This window comes from Mirounga leonina, unplaced genomic scaffold, assembly GCF_011800145.1.
Source record: "Mirounga leonina isolate KUSES-001 unplaced genomic scaffold, KU_Mleo_1.0 Mir_94, whole genome shotgun sequence".
NCBI classification, from domain to species: Eukaryota; Metazoa; Chordata; class Mammalia; order Carnivora; family Phocidae; genus Mirounga; species Mirounga leonina.
Genome location: NW_023270855.1, coordinates 50,082,181 through 50,101,418, shown reverse-complemented (window position 1 = coordinate 50,101,418; position 19,238 = coordinate 50,082,181). Strand labels below are relative to the sequence as shown.

At 59.5% G+C, this 19,238-nt stretch overlaps 1 protein-coding gene across 1 annotated transcript in view; it reads left to right on the top strand.

Annotated features, from left to right (window-relative positions):
- The first annotated feature begins 54 nt into the window (after positions 1 to 54).
- Positions 55 to 19,238, top strand: part of NFIX (nuclear factor I X) — a 94,286-nt gene continuing 75,102 nt past the window's right edge. The window contains exon 1 of the mRNA XM_034997995.1: positions 55 to 155. Within this exon, the coding sequence (XP_034853886.1) occupies positions 129 to 155 (27 nt within the window). The 5' untranslated portion in view covers positions 55 to 128. The remainder of the gene's footprint in view (positions 156 to 19,238) is intronic.

The window sequence follows — 19,238 nt, the reverse complement described above, 5'->3', positions numbered from 1 at the left end:
GGCCGGGCGGGCGCAGCGCGGCGGAGGCCGGAGGAGCCGAGCCGGAGCCGGAGCCCGAGCGCGGCCGCCGCCTGCCGGGCCTCCCCTCGCCGCGGCCGGCCGCCGCGCTCCCGCCCGGGCGCCCAGCTATGTACTCCCCGTACTGCCTCACCCAGGTACCGGCCGCCGCCCCTGGGCGACCGGGGAGGGGAGCGGGCGCAGGAGGCCGGCGGGCGGGCGGGCGGCAGGAGGGGGCGCGCGGCGGCCCGGGGGGAGTGAGCCTGCGGGCGGCCGCGGGGTGCAAGCCGTGCTGTGGGCAGTCCTCGCACGCATGCGGGCGTCACGGGGCGCGTGCGACCCTGGCCACCGGGCGGACTTCTGGTGGGGGCTCTGGGGTGGCCGGCTGCGTGCGTGGCGCTGCCCCCGGAGCGAGGAGCGGGAGTGTGTGTGTGTGTGTGTGTGTGTGCGTGCGTGTGCGCGCGCGCTCGACTGGGGTGCGGTGGACTCCCGCCGGCCGGTGGGCGACTGTAGCGTGCACCGGGCAGCGTGGCCACTGGCAGTGGTTGCAGGGGTGACAGAGTGGCAGGGGGTGGTCCCGAGGGCGCAGAGCGGGGACTGGGTCTCGCGGCGCTCTATGGGGCGGGCGCAGCTTTTCCCGAGGGTGGCAGCGGCCGGTACGCGTGGCGGCGGCCCCTGCGTGCAGCCGGGGTGCCCGGGGCCGGCCGAGCGGCCCGGGCGTCGCCCCAAAGTCTTTGTTCAGGCCTCACATGGGAGCGGGGCTAAGAAAATGGCGGGGCTCCCAAATTTCGGAGGGTTAGGGGAGGGGAGGGAGGGACGGGCGCGCTGCCAGCCGGGGCCGCGCCTCTCGGCCGACCCTGGACGTCGCAGCCGCGCCCCCCCCCACCGCCCCAAACTTTCCTCGGCGCAAACTTTCCGGCCCCAGCTACCCCGGCTGCGGCGCGGTGGACCAGGCGGGCCGGGGGAATCCCGTCCTGCCGCCCGGAGGCGGGAGGGGCGGGAGGCAGCCGTGGATGCCGCAGACGGTGCTGCGGCCACGCCGTCGGGTCAGCCGCGAGCACCACAGAGCCGACCTTGGCGCGCTGCGAGAGCAGAGCGCGTCCCGCCTCCAGCGAACTTCCCTGCGCCGCGCTCGGCGGCGGCAAAAGCGCGGGGGATGCCTGCCCTGCCACTCCACCTTCCCTGGGTTGTGGCCCCAGGCTCCGAGAGGGCACAAGAACCGTCCAGAGTCCCACAGTAGCCCTGGCAGCACTGCCTGCGGGGCCAGGCTACTGCTGGCAACACGGACCCCGAAGAGGGGACACCTGGGGGCCGCCTAGCCCTGCCTGCCAGCAGGGCCTGTGTGTAAGGAGAGTCTCGAGGCCAGGCCTGGGGTCTTAATTGTCTTCTCTGCCCAATCTGAGCCCTGTCAGCCTTCTGTCAAGTGTGCCCACAGATGGGAGTGGGAGTCCAAGTGAATATGGCTGCTACCAGGTGGCGGTGTGTGGCGAGGGGCAAGAGACTTTGTCGGGGTTGTGTGTCAGCCGCGGCCGCACCACACTCCTATATCCACAGAGGCGAGTGCGTACGTGTGTGTCAATCTTGGGGTCTGCATGTGGCTTCTATGGGTTGGCGGGGGCAGGCCTGCATGGTATGGACATATGTGTGGCCCAGGGAGCAGGTGTTCCTGTACAAAACTGGGTGTGAGTGTTGGTGAGGGTACACAGGCCCCCGTATGTATCAGTGTGCATGTAGGTGTAAGTAGGCACTCTGGCCACTGTGGCAGCGTGGGGGGACCCCCCCCCCAATCTGTGCCTCTGACTGACCAATCGCTCTATCTTGGGCCGCATGACAACACTGCCCACCTAGTGGGGTCTGAGCTGTGGTTGCCTTTGGGGCTATGCTTGGCTGGACTATGTGCTGGTGTTTGGGGGGCCTAGTGGGATCAAGACCCCATGCTTGAGTAGCCCCTTGCCCACCAGTTACCCTCCCAGCAGCCTGGCCTGCCCCCCTGAGACCTGGGTAAGACTTGCGCTCCTGGGAAAGAAAATGCCAGCCAGTTCACTGGTGATAAGACTAGGAAGGGGCTGGGGTAGCACCCAGACTCAGGGCCATGGCCAAGGCTTGACTCTATGACACCCCAGAAGGGAGCAAGAGCTCAGCTCTGTGTCACAGGCCTGAGTGTGCCAGGGTGGATGGAGAGGAGAGTGGGCATGGTCTCTCTGGGTTGTACCCCTCAGCTCCGTACAGGAGGCTGCTGTCAGCTGGTCAGCAGGGTCTGGTCTGCCCCTCCCGACAGTCACATCTCTTGGATCCAGAGTCTCTGTTTTTACAAATCTTTCTGCTTCCATAATTTGCCCTGCCAGTCTCTGTCTTTTTCTCTGCCTCTGTCTCTATATCTGGTTGCTCTGCCCCTTTTCTGTCTCTCTCTCTCTCTTTCTCTCTTAGCCTCTGTCCTTCTATATCTTTGACTATCCCTGTCTCTCCCTGTCTCTGTCTCTGACTGGTTCTGGCCCCATCTCTGCTTCCCCCCCTCCCCACGAGTCTCGGACTCTCTGTCTCTCTGGACTCTCTCTTTCTCTTCCCCTTTTCTTTTTTTCAAACCAGAATTGGCTTCGATTTTAAAGTCAATAAATGATTGAGCAGGAACGAGCTTGGAGCAGCGGGGCCCTGGCGGGGAAAGGCACTGTGGGCGAGGGGGAAGGGCGGGGGGTGGGGGGGGAAATCTCCTTCTGGAAAAAGCATCGAAATCCAGGGCGGCTGGGCGGGGCGCTTGCTGGCGCTGCTTGAGCCCACTGCAGCCCTAGGCCTGAGTCCTTGGCAGACAGGAGGGGGTGGATGGATGGGACCCCTTCCCCAACAGACAGACACACACCAGAATGAGGACATACATATATACATCACCGCCACCCCCAAAATGGGGACATAAATGACCTGCTCATGCTGATCATCCAGACACATGGCCATGGAGGAACCTACAGGCACAGGAAATGGTGGACCTGTGTTTGCTCCCACCGGCAACACACACACATAAACACACACACACACACACACGCACCCCCCCCCTTGACATGGGACGCATATATCGACATAGGCTCAGGGAGACACAGCAATACCTCCCAGATACACTCTGACTCAAGTGTGTGTTCACCCCTGCGCTTGCTCACACCGACTCAAGGACAGATGGATGGACAGACACACGCTTTTATATAAGACGTAATGCTGTTGGCTCAGCTGGGTGTGTACGTAGATATGCACACTTGCCGACATTTCCTACCACATAGCCACATGAGCAGCAGAATGTTCACGCTCTCTGCGGCCACACACGCAATCCTTGCAGGGAAGGGGCTATGGGCTGGGGCCTCCCTGAAGCCCCCGCCTCAGCTATTTCCTTGGGGCACTGTGGCCACCTCTCTGTCCCCATGATGCTGTTGCTCCCCGTCCTAGCGCAGTGTAGGGACCCCTTTTAATGGTGCCTTTTCTCCCTGGCTCTGGCCCTGCCTGCTTCTTGCCCACTTCTGGGATGGGAGGTGTGTGCAGGCAGGAGCTGGGATGGGGCAGGCCATGCTGGGGGCTAGGTTGGACTCTGTTAGATGTTTTGAGGCTGGACCAGGTGACACTTGGAGCCAAGGGCTCTGCTGGCCTAATTTGGGGAGCAGGATGCTCCCTTCTTGCTGGGTGCTGGAGTCAGGGGTCCTTGCTGAGCCAGGAATGTCTTGTGTGGCCTCAGGAGTCCCAGATGGAGGCTGTGGGTGCAGAGGTCAGGAATTGGGCTTTGTCATTAGACGGCACAGGGTTTGAACTCTGGTTCTGCATCTTCTAATCCTGTGATTTGAACTGCAGATTTTCCTGGTCCATAAAATGGGTAATAATAGCACCTATCGCTCAGGCTGTGATTAGGCTTAGCGCAGTGTCTGGCCTGTAGCATGTGTTCAGGAAATGGAATGACTTGTAGTCATCTTGGTTGTCATCGTTAGGTCACCCCTAGGCCTTCCCAACTGAGGGAAGAGTACTTCTGGGGGGCGGGGTGGAAGGCAGGGTGGAACACCTCTCAACCATAGAAGTCCGAGTAGACTGCCTGGAGGAGGAAGCAAGCAGAGTTTGGGAGGAGGGAAGCCAGCTCATGGCCCAGCTATTTTCCCTTGGGTGGAGTCCCATCAGCCAGGCAGAGGGCAGCAGGGGTTCAAGGCAAGGAGAAATGATGGTGGGGAAGGGCAGGGGACAGGAGGGGAGGGACAAGCCCTGCACTACCCCATGGGGACCAGATACCTTTTTGGGGGCCACTGGCTGCCCTGACCCTTTCCCTAGTCTCGACCGTGACCTCAACCAGACCCACTTTAGGGCTGGGCTCCGAGGCCTTGTTCTGGGGCATGCAGGAGTGTGTGTGTGTGTACATGAGTGTCCAAACGTTAGAGGGGCAAAGAGCCTGGGGTTGGGGGTGGGTCCTGATGATGCTTCAGGGACATCTACGTGGCTGCAGAGCTGTTTCTGCATTTGCACGCGAGTGGTGTCACCCGGGTCCACCATGGGGCTAGGTTGCATATGGGGGATCCTATGTGGGCACCTGGCAGTGTCAGGCAGTCACCGTGGGTGTGTGTAGGGGGTGGGCACACAGCTGTGGCTGCCGGTGAAACTCCCCTGGTAGTGAGCATCTGATCGCTGGCTTCCATGTTCAACCTGCTGGGAGCCTGGCCTTTTTGGTCGGCTTGGTCCTTGTTCTCTCTGCTCTTGAAGCGCAAATTTGGGGTCGCTCACTTCCCTCCAGCTGGACCAAGAGAGGCAGAGGACGCACAGACACCTGTGTTTTCCTCCAACAAAGTGCTGAGGATGGAGCTCCTGTCCCCCCACCGCCCCTGCAGCTGGGGTAGGGGAAAGAAGGGTGTGTATTCATTTTCCTGTCCCCAAAGCCCCAGATGTGGAGGCAAAGGAGCCAGGAGGATGGCTGTGAATGGCTAACTGGGTTCTCCCTGATCCGCATGTGTTCACTGGTGTGTTGGGCTTTAGAGCCACCATTTTGCTGCAGATGGCCATGTGGCCGCGAACGTCTGCGTGGGTCCCTCTGCAAGTGTCCCTGTGTCTCCATGTGTCCGTTATTGGGTACTGCCTGCCTGTGTCTCCGAGGGTCATCCCACGCTCCACCTCTGTGTATCCGGGAACAGTGGGGTTGCGGGTGTGTGTCACCGTGTTTATTGCGGGTGCCCGATGTCGTCTTTGTGTCGTGGTGTCCCCGTGGCATGTCAGTGTGCAACGAAATGTTTTCTCTGGATGTCTGACTGTCGTGGGAAAGGCTGTATCAGTGTGGGTTCCCATGCATGTCCACCTGTGTCAGCAAACGTGTCGATGCCTGGGTCTCCGGGTGTCACCTCCCCCGTGGCATTTTGCGTGCTGGGCTTGTCCCTGTGACCACCAATGTGTATCTCACCACAAGGGCCCCTCTCCTTGGCCCCCTTTGGCTTTTTGGCAGCCTGTGAAATGCCCGCTATGGCGGCCAGGCTAGCGGCTGGGAGCAGGCCGGCCTCTCCACGGCTTCCCATGAGGTCGGGCAGCCGTGGTGGCCCTGCTGTGGGCCCCGCCCGTGCCCCTGGCCCAGCATGGACAGAAGCCCGTTGTGTGGCGAGGTGCGGGTGTGTGTTTGGGCCGCCCACAGGCCTCCCTCTGTCTGCCGGGTGCGCATTGATCTTGGCTTCTGCCTATGTCCGTCCTGGCCTGGCCAGCTGGGGTGTCCGGCTGTCTCTGTGGGCCTGAGCCCTCCGCCCCTGCTGCCCCCACAGTCAGGCCTGCCCTGGGTCCCACACCTCCCATGCCACCCGCTGTCCCTCCGAAGCTCTGAGAGCTCAGATTTGGAAACCGAGGCCCCCCCCTTCTTTCTCTCTCTCTCTCTCTCTTTCCTCCCTCTCTCCTCCCCTCCTCCCGCTCCCTCTCTCCCTCTCTCTCTCCTCCTGCCAAACGCGTCTTGGCTCCGTCTGAATATCTCTCCTCCTCGATTTTTGGCTCCAGCTCTGGGCGCGTTCACTAAAAGAAGGGCTAGCTCCCCCCTTCCCTGCCCCCCCTCCTCGCTGCCTCCCCCCTCCTGAGGAGCCCCTCTGAGAGCGGGAGTGGCCGTGTGTAGGGGCCTGGGCCCCCCAAGTGGGCTTGGCCAAGGGGGCACAGGCCTGATGGGTGAGGGGCTGGGTGGACGGGGCCTGGCAGCCTCCGGAGGGGGGTAGCAGCCAGGGTGACCGTGCTGCCTGGCTGGCCGGGCAGGCAGGTGGGGAGGGGTCGGGGGCATGGAGCTGGGGTGTCTGGCTTCTGGTGGGGCTGGCAGGCCTCTGTGAGGCGCAGCTGTGCCCAGAACTCAGAGCTGCGTTTACCACCACTACCGATGTGGCTGCGCCAGCCGGGGAGGGGGAGGCGGGTGGCGGGCACTGCGGCGATCTGTAGCCAATCGGAAGCCAGGGTTGCACTGGGGAGCTTTCCCCCTACTGGGGCCCCACCCTGAGGGGAGCTGGGGGTGGTGGCCAGCAGTGGGCAGGGGGCAGTGCCACCACCACTGCCGAGGACCCTGCCCCCTTGGCTGAAAGCTCAGTGCCAGCCTTCCTGGCACAGATCGGGCAAGGGTGGGGGTCTGTCCCCACCTGAATCTGCGGGAGCCGAGTCGGAGGACGGGGCAGCTCAGAGGTGCCCCCCACCCCCTTGGCCTGGGGAGGCGGCTCTTAGCCCGGGGCAGTCAGGACCCGGGGGTGGGGGCCAAATCATCCAGGACATTCCATCCACATATTGGCTTCAGTAGAATCACCTTGGGGGTTTATTCTGGGTCCATCTCACACAAAGTCGTACGCTGTCACCGGCACACGCGGGCACAAAGAATCATGCTGTCACACGCAGGCACGTCACACCTTCCTAAGTCAGGAGCACGCAGACACAGGCGGCCCCACACAAAGAGACTTGCCTTTACACACAAACACCTAGAGATGCCCACCCCACCTGAGCACATCGGCGTGGGCTACCCGTGCGGGGACGTGCACACGGGCACACAGGGTCACACGGTCGCAGGTCACGAGCCACACAGCACACACACACGCCTCGCTGTTGCCAGACACACAGGACTATGGAGTGTCGCGCGGACCCACAGACACTCAGCGAGAAGCACATAGCACATGCACGAATTAACACTGTCAGACACCCAGGAACACACACACGAGCTCGGGCCCACCCCACCCACCATCAGACGCAGGGGCGCACGTGCCCACACTCGCACACTCTCAGGCACGGCGATACACACACACTTGGCAATGTCTGGGAACATATCCGGTCATCACGCTCGGAGGGGAGTTTGCTACTGGCATCTCGCGGGGGGAAGCCGGGGACGCGGCCCGGCACCCTCCAGAGCACAAGACGCCCCCACCGCAAACAGTGATCCAGCCCCCGATGTCAGCAGTGCCGAAATGGAGACACTCAGCCCTGGTCTTGTCAGACACACACAGTGACACACACACGGACAAGACGATGCTGCCAGGGCCGCACACACAGTCTTGCTCATCGGGACCCAGGTGTTGTCACAAATGCAACCCCAGCCCCATACATAAGCCCAGGCCCAGACGGTGTGGCGTTACAGTCCCAAGTTGCCCCGTACATGTGGATGAGCGTCACACCCACAAAGGCATTCACACCTGGGTTACACCTGGCCCTGTTGGGAAATGGCATCTGAGCGGTGAGACCTGGCCTCCTGGCGCCTCCCCTCTGCCCGCCTGCCCTCTGGCTGTCTTTGCGCAGCCGATTCCACCACCCTGACCTCTCCTGATGGAATTTGGGACTCTGAATCCCTGCACTGGTTTGTCACAGCCTGGGGGTTCGGGGTGGGGGGAGAAGCCTTCCAAGCCACATGCCTACGCTGGCCCAGGACACCCCAGTCCTCTGGCCCAGCGGCCCCATTCTAACTGTCCCGCTCTGGAAGCCATCAAGACGGTCTGGGATGGAGGCGAGGCTGATTTCTGAAACTCTCGTCCTCCGTGGGGCCGTCTCCTTAATCCTCTGGCCATGGCCTCTTCATTTCTGACTCTGAAGAAAGAAGAGAGGGCTGGTAGAATCGCGCAAGGAGGAAGCATTTTATAGGATTATAACAAAATGTCCTAAAAACTCTAGTGCTGGGCTGAAGTGCGCTGTGTGCTTGCTGTGCTGCACCCAGTGCTAAGCGCCTTCCCAGCTTGTCCCCAGACTCCGTCCGTGTGAGGCAGGTGGACAGGGGTTAGCTGTGCCCACGTGTGTGTTACTGTGCGTGGCTGACAGTATAATAAGGCAGGATTTCTTTAGTTCGGCACTGTTGGCATCTGGGACGTTTGGACATTGTTAGGAGAGCGGGGGCTCTGAGCCAACTTCCCGGGTTTGAATCCTGGCTCTGCTATTCACTAGCTGTGTGACCTTGGACAAATCACTCAACCTCTCTGTGCCTCTAGTTTCCTCTCACAGGGTTATGGTAAGGACCGAAGGAGTTGGCTTATAGAAAGTGCCTTAAGGTAGTGCGTGGTATGAAGTAAGCGCTTGATTTTATAGATGAGAAGCTGAAAGAAGAGATATCCAGTGCCAGGGTCAAGGGCTATGAGGTGAGCCTCTTCTCTGATTGCCACCACTTTAAATCCTACTGATGGGACAGAATTGCAGCTTCTTTTCTGGCCTTTACCAAATTTCAGAGTGGGCCTGTACATCCCCGCACCCCCATGTGAAGCTTGACCCAGCTGTCAGCCCTTGAGCCCTCCTTACCACCCAGACCTTCAGATCTTCTTCCATTCAGGGCTCAGAGTGAGAGTGGGTGGTCGGCTCACCTACTTCTGCACCACCACTGGCCAGGCTTGCCTTCACTACCCCGACAGGGCATGATGCCTTCTCCCACACCTTGCTGGGCACCCAGCTGGAGCCTGAGTGCTGGGGGTGCCCCTGGGGGCCTGTGCATTCCTTCAACAAATATTTACTCAGCACCTCCCGGGTGCCAGGCCCTGTTCTAGGCCCTGGGGGCTCAGCAGAGGTGCCAGCCCCGGTGGGAGGGCAGACAGTGAACCCGATAAACAAGGGAGTGTCCAGTACTTGAGACAGTGATAGGTGCTAGGAGAAAAAGAACAGGTAAGGCCCATGGAAGTGCTGGGCAACTGCTGTTTTAGCAGAGGTGGTCTGCGAGGCCTCGTGGTGCGGTGCTGACCTGCCCCCCAAAGCAGCTCTGCCACAGCTCGAGTATGGCCTCACAGGCCCTTTTCCCTCTCGGAGGGGGCAGTCCGGAGGTCACGGGTATGTGGCTTAGCATGGTTGCCCCAACCGTCTGCCCCCAGTGCACGGCCTGTTGTTGCTGAAGCCTGAGATCATCCATTATCCGTACTTGTGGATACACCATATGCTGCCCGCCCAAGACCAGGAGACAAGATGGCTGGCGTTTCTCCTGTATAGAAACTGGGCCTCGATGGGCACCCGGTGTTCTCAGCCCTGCTGCTCTGAGCTGGGGGTGGGGCGGGGGCAGCTGGTGGCCCGGAGTGGCACTTCCACCTGGGCCCCTCGATTTAGCTCCCCCGGGGCGGGCCCGGTTTATTTTTACCCCGGCCCGTCACCTTGGCAGTGCCAGGCCACGCCATCTTTGTAGGGTCTTGGGGACCTGCCCACGGCTTGAGGGGACCTGGCTTTGTCTGTTGGCCCTCTGATTTCCGCTGGGCCCCCATCTTCCTCCACCCCCAAAGTTCTAGACGTGAGGGCTCTGGGCTGGGGCTGGTGGGGTCAGCGCTGCCGGCTGGCAACCACTGTGCCCGGCCTGGTGGCATTTGGTTTGGCGCCCTGCCTGCCCGCCACCCCCACCCCATGCCCGGGCAGAGCCCAGCGGCTGCTGCTGCCAGTCTCCATTTCAAAGCTTGGGGTGGGGGTGGGGGAGCGCTGGGCGCATCCCCCGGCCCCCGGCCTGTCCCGTGCCACCTGGGGCTTGTCCCCCCAGGCCTGCTCCCTGGAAGGCCCCAGACCGCTTTTCTCGCTGCCCCTTTGCGGCCCAGAGCTCAGTGAGGATGCCCGCCTGGCTTCCATCTTCCCTGCTCGTTTCCTCCCTTGCTTGCCTGCTTGCCTGTAATGGCTCACCATTTTTGGCATCTCCTCCTCCTCCCCCTCCCATAGGCACCAACCTCACTTCCAAACCCGCCATTGCTGGCTCTCAGGCCTTCTCTGCTGCCTGGGGCTGGGACCCTGGAAATGAGAGTTTGGGAGGGCTGGGTATGTGGGCACCAGGGGCTTTCTGGGTGTGCGTGTGTGTGTGTCTGGAGGGGGACACACGCTCTGAGCCAGCTTGTACAACCTGCTTCAAGGCTGGCAGAGCTGGGCTGCAGAAAGGGGGCAGCACAGAAAAGTGTAGACCCTTCCATTTCTAACCAGACCCAGGGACCCAGAATCGGCCTCTGGGCCACCAGGAGACTAGGGTGGGCGTTCCTGCCAAAGTCTAGGGCCTGGACTGGCAAAAGCAAGGCTTTATCTGTGGGGTGCCCAGATCCTTCCTCCCCCCTCGGGTCCCCCCCAGGGCTTCAAGATTCCTGCTCCTCCTCTCTGGAACTTTGGGGAGGGGAACTAAGCCCCATATTGGGCACTCGTGCCCCCAGAGGGGCAAGGGACTTTGGAGGAACCGGTTTACTTCCCCCCCCCCCCCCATCCAAGCCCGCTGCCCGGGCCTCTCTGTCTCTCTCGGCACTAAACAAAGTTTGCTAAGTAACTTCAAATGTTATTTGAGGACGGCCTGGCCTCAGCCCAAGGCGGCCCTGTGGAAACTTGTTTTTCGCTGCCGAGGCTGCAAGTATCAAAGACACACTTTCGGGGGAGGGTGCTTCGATGCCTCTCCCCCCTCTGCGGCAGGGGCCGGCCCTGAATGGACACACAGACGCACAGAGGCCCGCACCGACAGAGGGACACATACATCACGCTGTGGCTTGCGCACCAGACACACGACAGCCGTGGACCACAGCCCATACCATAACACACAAAGCATACACGTCCTGACGCACCAAGAGGGGGGCGGGGTTCACGGGGTGCTGCCCCCAGCCCACAGGGCCTGGGATTTTTCCAGCTGGTGAGGTTTCTCAAAACCCAAAGTCCTGTATCCTCAGGTCTCCTGGGCATGAGCTGGTGCTCCAACAAGCCCCTTGCCCTCTCTCAGCCTCAGTTTCCCCAGCTGTAGATGGAAGAGGTGGGCCAGGGCGGTGTAAGAAGCGGAGACCCACACTGATTAGGAGAGTGCCTGGCTTTTCTCCTCCCTCTGGCGGGGTTGGTATGAGGAGTGAGTCCCTAAAATCGGGGTCTGAGCACGGAGCCTGGAGTACAAGCAGTGCTCTTAAGTGTCACCTGGCGTTACTGCCAGTCCTGACCCCCCCAAACCTGATGTGTGTCCACCCCAACTGGAGGCCCCAACCTCAAGCAGCTCCGGGTTCTCCAGGTCCCAGGCAAGTCTCTGGTCTTCTCACCTTCTCCCTCCATTTTTCTCTGGGCTTTTCTTGAGCTTTCCTCAAATCCCTCCCTTCTCTTGGTCTCCACCATCCCTGTCCAGGCCTGGAGCTCAGGGAAAGTGTGGGAAACAGGCTTAGGGGGTGTGTCCCTCACCGAAGCCAGCCAGACCCAGGGTCCTCCATACCCTGAGATCCCTGATGACCCTTCTGGGGTCCTCCGGACCCAAGCAAGGAGCTGGGTGGGGGGGACCTGAGTTGACAACAGCACGTGTCGGGGAGGCTTTATCATAGGGTCCCTCTGACCTGGCACCTACCAAGGTTTGCAAGCAAGTGCAGTCCCACTGGACTCAACAGGAAAGGCCAAGACCTGAGGGGACACTGGACCTACTGCCCACGGTCCCTGAGAGCCTCTCCCTTTCACTGTTAGCCAGAGCCTCACTGAGGTAGGTTTTCGGGAGTCCCCCAGTCCCAGCCCCACACACTGCCTCATCTCCACTCACAGTCGGTACCCGCAACACCCCGCCACCCGCAGTCTGTCGCGCAGTGACAGCCTGTCACAGGCACTGCCGCACACCGGCACAATCTGTCGTCCACGCACAGTCTCACACGCAACCTGTCACACACACGCACACACACACAGCGGCACAGTCGCACGCACAGCCAGCCTCACGCGATCACACCAAGCGTCACAGCTTGTCACAGCCATAGACTCCTCACAATAAAAATAACAGCTACCAACTCCAGAGCAATTATGCCTGGGCAGCAGGCGGAGTGTGTGCGTGTGTGTGTGTGTGCATGTGTGCGCGCGTGCGCGTGTGTGCACATGACCTCCTGTAACCCTCCCCAAATGAGGCAGGTATGAGTAACCTGTTTTACAGATGAGGAATCGGAGGCCACAAGGTCGAGTGCCCAGGTCATGGGGCTGGAAGTGGGGAAGGGAGAAATTAGGTCCCCAGGGGCAAGCAAGGCTTAAACAGGTCACCCTGCTTTTCAACTCCTATGTGAGTGGCCCTCCTGTGGGGAGTTCCCTTCCCATTCCCCAGATGGGCAGAACTGAGGTTCTAAGCAGTCCAGCCAAGAAACAGGGGGAAGGGGCCTCAAACTGTCTGCCCTCTGCTGCGGAAATTTGAGCCCTGCTCTCCAACCCAAATGCTATTTGGCTCCTCGTGGTGGCAGGATTCCGTGGGTAGGAGCCTTTGACTGGGGCCAGGGTCTCAGTCCACAGGGCGGGGGTGGGGGCGAAGGAGTGGGGGAGTGGGGAATTGGCAGCCGTAGGCACCAGTGAAGTCCCTCAGCCAAGACAGGGCCCAGAGTCTAGGGCTGCCCGGCACCCCTATCCCCAAGGCTGTCCGCATTCCAGGGCGATTCTTCCTCCTCCTCCTGCCCGCCTTTCCTCACTTTCCCCTTCTTTGTTCCACCCCTGCTGCTCCCCGGGGCTTCCCCCATTAGAGCTGCCCTGGCCAAAACCAACAGGCCTCCAATGACTTCCCGCCGCCGAGACTGGCTGGGCAGCTGGCCCTGCCCCCTGGCCTGCCCAGGGGTTAGATCCAGGCTCTGCTGGCCTCGACCGTGGCCCCAGCACACGTGGCCTCTCCTAGGGGGCTTGAAAGCACATGCACATGGCCCCAGTGCAGCATCCTGGTGCACCCTGGCACCTGCATGCCCGTGTCCGACAACCCAGGAGGGCACTCAGGCGGGCTCGCGCGTGCGCACATAAGCACACTCCCGCACAGAGGCTCAGACAGGGGTCCCAAGCACACCCTTGCCTGGTACCCCCATGGGGGGTAGTGAGACTGCCAGGGGCACACATGTCCATAAACACGCCCTTGCCCGACATCAGATGGGGTCCCCCTCTCACGCACACCGCACACACACCACACGCACTCCCCTGCTTGTGCCCAGACCTGGCTCTGAGCACAGGTACTGCCCTGTGGCCGCATGGGTGTGCTGGGCTCAGGTGGGTCGGGGAGCCTACAGGAGCCGCTGATGCCCACACACGTGGCTCAAGGCCCACGCAGGTACACACCTCGCCAGCCTGCACACGCGTGTGTTTCACGTGAGCCGCACACCTGCCAGGCCGCCCAGGGCACCTGGCTCCAAAGCGGCATTCAGGTTGTCGAGGGAGGAGACCCGGAATCGGAGGCCTGATTCCGCCCCCCGCCGGCCGGATTTCTCTTAGAACGCGCGCCTCCCCAGATGTCCCTGGGGTGCGGGTGAGCGCCCCATAACTGCTACTCAGTGGCGCCCCTGCATGTGACATACGTATATTGGAAATTTGTACCTTTATATATATTTTACACAGAACCTCCCCCCAATGCTCCACGTTTGGACTTGGATTTTACCATCCCCCACTCGGCTTGGTCCCAAACCTGCAAACACTGTTCACCAAGCAGGGACATGGGGCCAGGCGGCAGCAGCCTTCCCCCTTCCCACTGTGGACGCCCCACGTTCTTAAAGGCCGGGCCACACCAACGAATCCTGCAGCACTCCCCGAAACACAATCGCGGGGGTGGGTGCTGGCGGCCAGACGTTGCTTTTTGGTGTGTGTTTGCTGTTGCTGCTTAAATTAATCCTGAGTGACGGCCCACAATTCCTCTCCACAAAGAGGCCATTTAATGCCCCCCTCCTCGGGCGAAACTTCCATTTGCCCCCCTGAGTCCAGCTTGGCAGCTCAGACTCTGCGCTGCCCTCCTGGCCTTCCCCTCAGGTGCGCCTGGGGGTGGAGGCAGATTCTCCTCGAGCACCAGGGACCTCAGGAGCGAGTGGGTGGATTTTGGAGGGGTGGGAGGTATCTTAAAATAGAAGTGCATTGCTGAGCAGAGGTGGGGCGGGGGTTGTCTCAGGACTCCCTACGTGGTCCCACTGCCGGACGGTAGCGCTTTGATGCCCCAACCAGGCCGCCTCCCACATCGCCCTGGAGATATCCCGCCCCCCACCCCCCGCAAGTCGGCGCATCACGTCGTGTGCCTTTGCAAACCCCGGCAGAAATCCGGCAGAAATGTGCTACCCGTGCCATGCACTAGCCCCAGCATATGCCCCTTGCCAGGTGCCCACCGCCTACGAACTCCTTTCATTGTCGCCTCCAAGGTGTTCTTTTCGTGCCTGGCATTCCCGGACCCGCTGCAATTAGCTCACGCCCCGGGTGGGGGAGGGCACAGGTGGGTGAAGGTCGTGGGGAGGCCTTCCCTGGGCTCAGGCAGAGGGAGGGCTGTGTTCTTTCCACGCGGCAGGACATGGGCGCTGACAGTCACGGTCACCTGCACCGCACACGACGGGGTGGAAAGGACAACATACCCCCCGCTGGTGCGGACGACCCCGGCCCTGGGGCACCGGAGGGCCGTTGGCCCTGAGCGGGCCGTGCGCAAAGTCGGGCGTGCGCGTGCGCGGAGGCAAAAAGGCGGGAAGCCGTCGTGCGACAAGCGCCTGTGCACACGACGGTTGGGTCACTTGGGCGGAACCGCGCCAGGCGTTGAGCGAGGAGTGAGGACCACTGCCCCCGCGGGCAGGTGAGGGGAAACCGGGAACAGGTGTGAAGGAGCGGAGGCAAAGGATGACGCCTCTGCGGACCCTCAGGCCGGCTCCCTGCGGGGTCCTTGCCTCCCCTCCCCCGCGCCGAGCAGGCGGGGCGCCCTTCCACCGGGGCGCGGCCTACCCCCTGGCGGCGACCACCCAAAAGTGACCCCGCGTGGCGTCGAGGCCCTGCCGGGTTCGCGTTCTGGGGCCCTCGCCATTTGCAGCAGCAGAGGCCGCCGCCAGAAGGGGCTCAAATGGCGGCGTTTTGGCCTATAAGCCCGTTGCGTCCCCAGCGCTCCGGGTGGGGCTGTGGGCCGCCTTTGCCTAAGTTGCCTCTTTCGTGCCCATCCGGATACCCGACAGGGGGATAATGCGCGCGAGGGCTTTGGAATGAATGCGATGTTGATAATTCCTGTTATTCTTTAGTCGCGCGGAGGACTTTTGGGGTTAAATGCCCCAGAATCTGCGGGCAACCTTGGGGCACCAATCTGGAGAGGGTCCCTTCTCTGCCCCCCATCGTGCGCGCGTCGCTGCCTCCAGACCCCAAGCCTCCGAAGAGCCTCCCCATTTCTCCCCAAGCCACCGCCTCTTTTTGGGGAATAAGGGAGGGGAAATTTAGCAGGGGAGATTTTTGTTTGTTTCGAGGGTTGGCTGGGTTTGGGGGCGTTTGGCCTCCAGCAAGCACCGGGAAGAAATGTGACTAAGTGGCAGAAAATGTGCTTTCCCTTCCCCTCTCCCCTGCCTTCAGGCCGCGGGAGTTGCGCAGTCTCCAAGAACCTTTAAAAAAAATTCCCCCCAGATCCCCTCTGATCGACACTGCCTTTCCTCTCACGGATGACTTCTTGAATTTGGGGTGCTAAGCCCCCCTGCCCCATTGCTGCCAGCCATTCTGCAGCACTACCTGGGCCTGCCAGGGGGGAAAGGATAGAAAAGTGGGAAAGGAACGTGTGCACCGAGTGGGCCCGATTTAACCTGTTGGAGGAGGCTGGTGTCCGCATGAAGCCACCCAGCCACCCCTCCAGAGCTCGAGCAGCACCCCAGCATTCAGTGAAAGCCCCCCGGGGGCCTCCCGCCGGCCCCCTCGGAAACCAGTCATTAACCCGACTTCTTATCGTCCAAATTACTTAAATGTGCTTTGGTGGTGTTAGGTCCTTTTCCTTTTCCATGTGCAGATGACTCAGCCTACTCCAGCTGCGCCTGGGGAGGTGACCCGGGCAGCGGCTGACCCTGCACCCTGAACCCAGAGGCGGCCCATCCCAGCAGCACCTCCCCGGCCCCAGGCTCCCAGACCACACTTGGCTCCCCCCTCCCCTTATATTTCAGGTCATCTTTTCCCTCTTTTTTTTTTTTAATTTTAAAAAAAATTTAAAGGAGTTTTATTACTTTTTTTTTTTTTTTTTTAAAGCGTGAGACAGAGGCTGATGGAAACGGGCTGTTAAAAAAAGAAAGAAAAATACATGCCGGTGGCACTCTGTGGAGCTGGCGAGCCTCGCCTGCCTCACGAGTGAGCTTTTTGGTCGCCAGTTCCCTCGTAGAACCGGGCATGGGGCACCTGGGATCTCCGCTGCTGAAAAGGCGCTATAGAAATGCAAGGAATTATTATGATTTTAATAAAATTGTGTCTCATTTAGGAGCGCGCTTCTGCGCTGCCTCTGTCGTCGGAGCCCGGGTTTGCCGCGGCAAAGTCTGTAATCAGAGAAAAATACCAGCTTTGTTGAGGGTTAGAATGTATCATTGGCTAATGTGTGTGGTTTTTTTTTTTTTTTAAATAATGCTAAGCATTGGAATAATTAAAGAGTGAGAAATAACTCGTCTCTTCTCTCCCCTCGTCATTGTCTTTTTTAAGGGTGAAAAGCGTGCTTTTAGGCAGAGCTGGTTAGTTTTAATGCGGGCTTTTTTTCTCGCCCGCCTTTCCCTCCGCTCCGGTCTGATTCGCAAATCCCCAAACTGGCACAAGCCGGGAAACTTGCGGCAGCCGTTCTTCTCCGGGAGTTGGAGCCTCGCTTTCCTTTTTTCCCCTCTTTCAGAGACAACCCTCTCCTCTTCCCTCCCCCGCCTCTGGGCCCTGACCCACTGCCTGGTTTGCGCTAGAGCGATTTAAAAAAGAAAGAAAGGAAGAAAGGAGCCGGGCTCTGGTACCCCTGTGCCAGCCGAGGGCGCGTTTCCCAGGCGGCGGGCTGGTGGGAAAGTCAAACCGGGTGGGGGGTGTGGGGTCTCAGAGGCAGAGTCTTGATGCCTACCCTGCACTCTACCCCCCCCCAAAAAAGAATCAAGTATTTCTAAAGATCGCAGGATTAGAGGGCTCAGATCCCTTGTCATATTTTAAATCAAGCTGAACAGTTCTTTCTTCTCCGGCCCCATATGCAATAGGAAGTGAAAATTCGGTCCTTGAGCCCGACTTGGCAGCCCGGTGCCCGTGGTTGGGGAGAGTGCTGCCCACTAGGGCTGGGCCTGGTGTCCAGCCCCAGGACAGTGCTACCACCACCTAGAGGGCCTAGATTTTGAGGCGGGGGAGCAGAGTACAGGGCCAGTGGTGGGCATGGCCTGGGGAGATGTCGGAATCGAGGAAAGGGCGCTTCATCAGGGCTGCAGAGGTTTGCTTCAGGCTGGTGGGATGCTAAGTGCTGCCCCGGCCCTTCCCCCAGTTGTGGGGTAGGTGGGCTCAAAAAGAAAAGGGGTTTCTGAAGTGCTTGGGGGAAGTCACAGCTCCCAGTGAGAAAGGAAAGGGAAAAGTGGGCAAGAAATGGGGATAGGGACTTGTGCCCACAGGCACCGCTTCGAGTTGCAAAGGAGTTAGTTATTTGCTTCAGGTGTTTTTAATTAAATGTGTTTCTCTTTTATTTTCCTTGTTATTTGGTGCTTAGACTTTTCCGCGATCCCTTGCATTTTGTCTTTTTACATAAGCAGAACCCCCCCCCCTTGGAGAGATATTGTGGGAGGTACTTTGCCTTCAGTGCTTTCTCTTTCCTGCTTTTTTTAAAATTTAATTTTAAAATTATAAAGTAAATTTAGTGCGAGTGAAAGTGAGGGGGGAGCCAGCTGGGGCTGGAGCCAGGGAAGGGGGAGGCAGATGCAGCAGGGTTGGGCCTCCCTTCTCGCGGCAGCTCTGCCCCAGGACCCCTCACTCCTTTCCCTGATAGACTTTTGGGGACTGGAATGAGGGCAGCCTGCCTGGATGGGTATTCATTTACCCTTCAGGAATCCCTGGCTCTGCAGAGCCACTTTTTCCCCATTACACGCCACACCCCTGAGACCCCCCAGTCTCTGCCTATGGGCAGGGTGAACCGAGGGTCTCTTACTCCCCTTGAGGGTCTCTTACTCCCCTTGAGGGTCTCTTACTCCCCTCGGTCACTATGACTGTTTAGCTTTCAGCTCGGTGGGCCCTGTTTGTCCACCACACACACGCCCTGCTGGTCTGTTAACCCCGCTGCACAGTTGGTGGCCCTGTTGATGGGATCAGAGCTGGGCAGGCACAGAGAGAGACAGAGACAGAGACAGAGAGGCTTGAAACCCCTCTGCAGCCGTGAGGATTTGAGGGGCTGCTTTTCACCGTGCATTTTTTTGTGGTCACATGAGTAGTGCATGCTGCTCTGTTAATACATGTGTGTACATAGGTGCTCGCATTTGACATTACTGGTGGGGGCAGGGGCTGTTTCTAAGGCATATAAACTATGAGACCTCTATAACTTAAAAACTAAAGGCCTGTTCAGCAGTGCTGAAAATGTTCTATTTCTTAATCTGGGTGGGGTTACACAGGTGTTCACTTTGTGAAAATGTATCGAGTGCCAGACTTAGAAGTGTGCAATCTTCTGCTCTTCTTTTTACACATTTCAGTTAAAAAGTTTATTTAAAAAAAAAAAAAGGAAGACCCAGCCTCAAAAGAAAAGGCCTTCCCTAACAAAATAATAATGATAATAAATGATGACTTAAATAAGAATGTCCTCCAGCCTGCTTTGCTTAGGTCTCCCGCTAAAGAATGGTGGGAGGGCTTGTAAAAATTAGTGGGCTGATAAAAAAGCTCGAAGGCGTGTGGCCCACGAGGCTTCCAGACCCATCCACGTGTGTACGGAGTGCCAGGAAACTGCCTGCAGACTCAGGTCTAGCTGTAGGATTTTTAACATCTCAGGACCAAAGGATGAAAAGTGGTAAGGAAGAAGTTACTTGCCAATTACATTTTGCTGTCAACATCTGGAAAGCAAAATTGCAGCTGTTATCCCTGCCCCCCCCCCATTACCACCTCTTGTTTTTTTCTGCACACTTAAATTTTTGTATGCATGCCATCCATATTTCGGTTTTCTGCTCTGTTAAAACATCTTCACG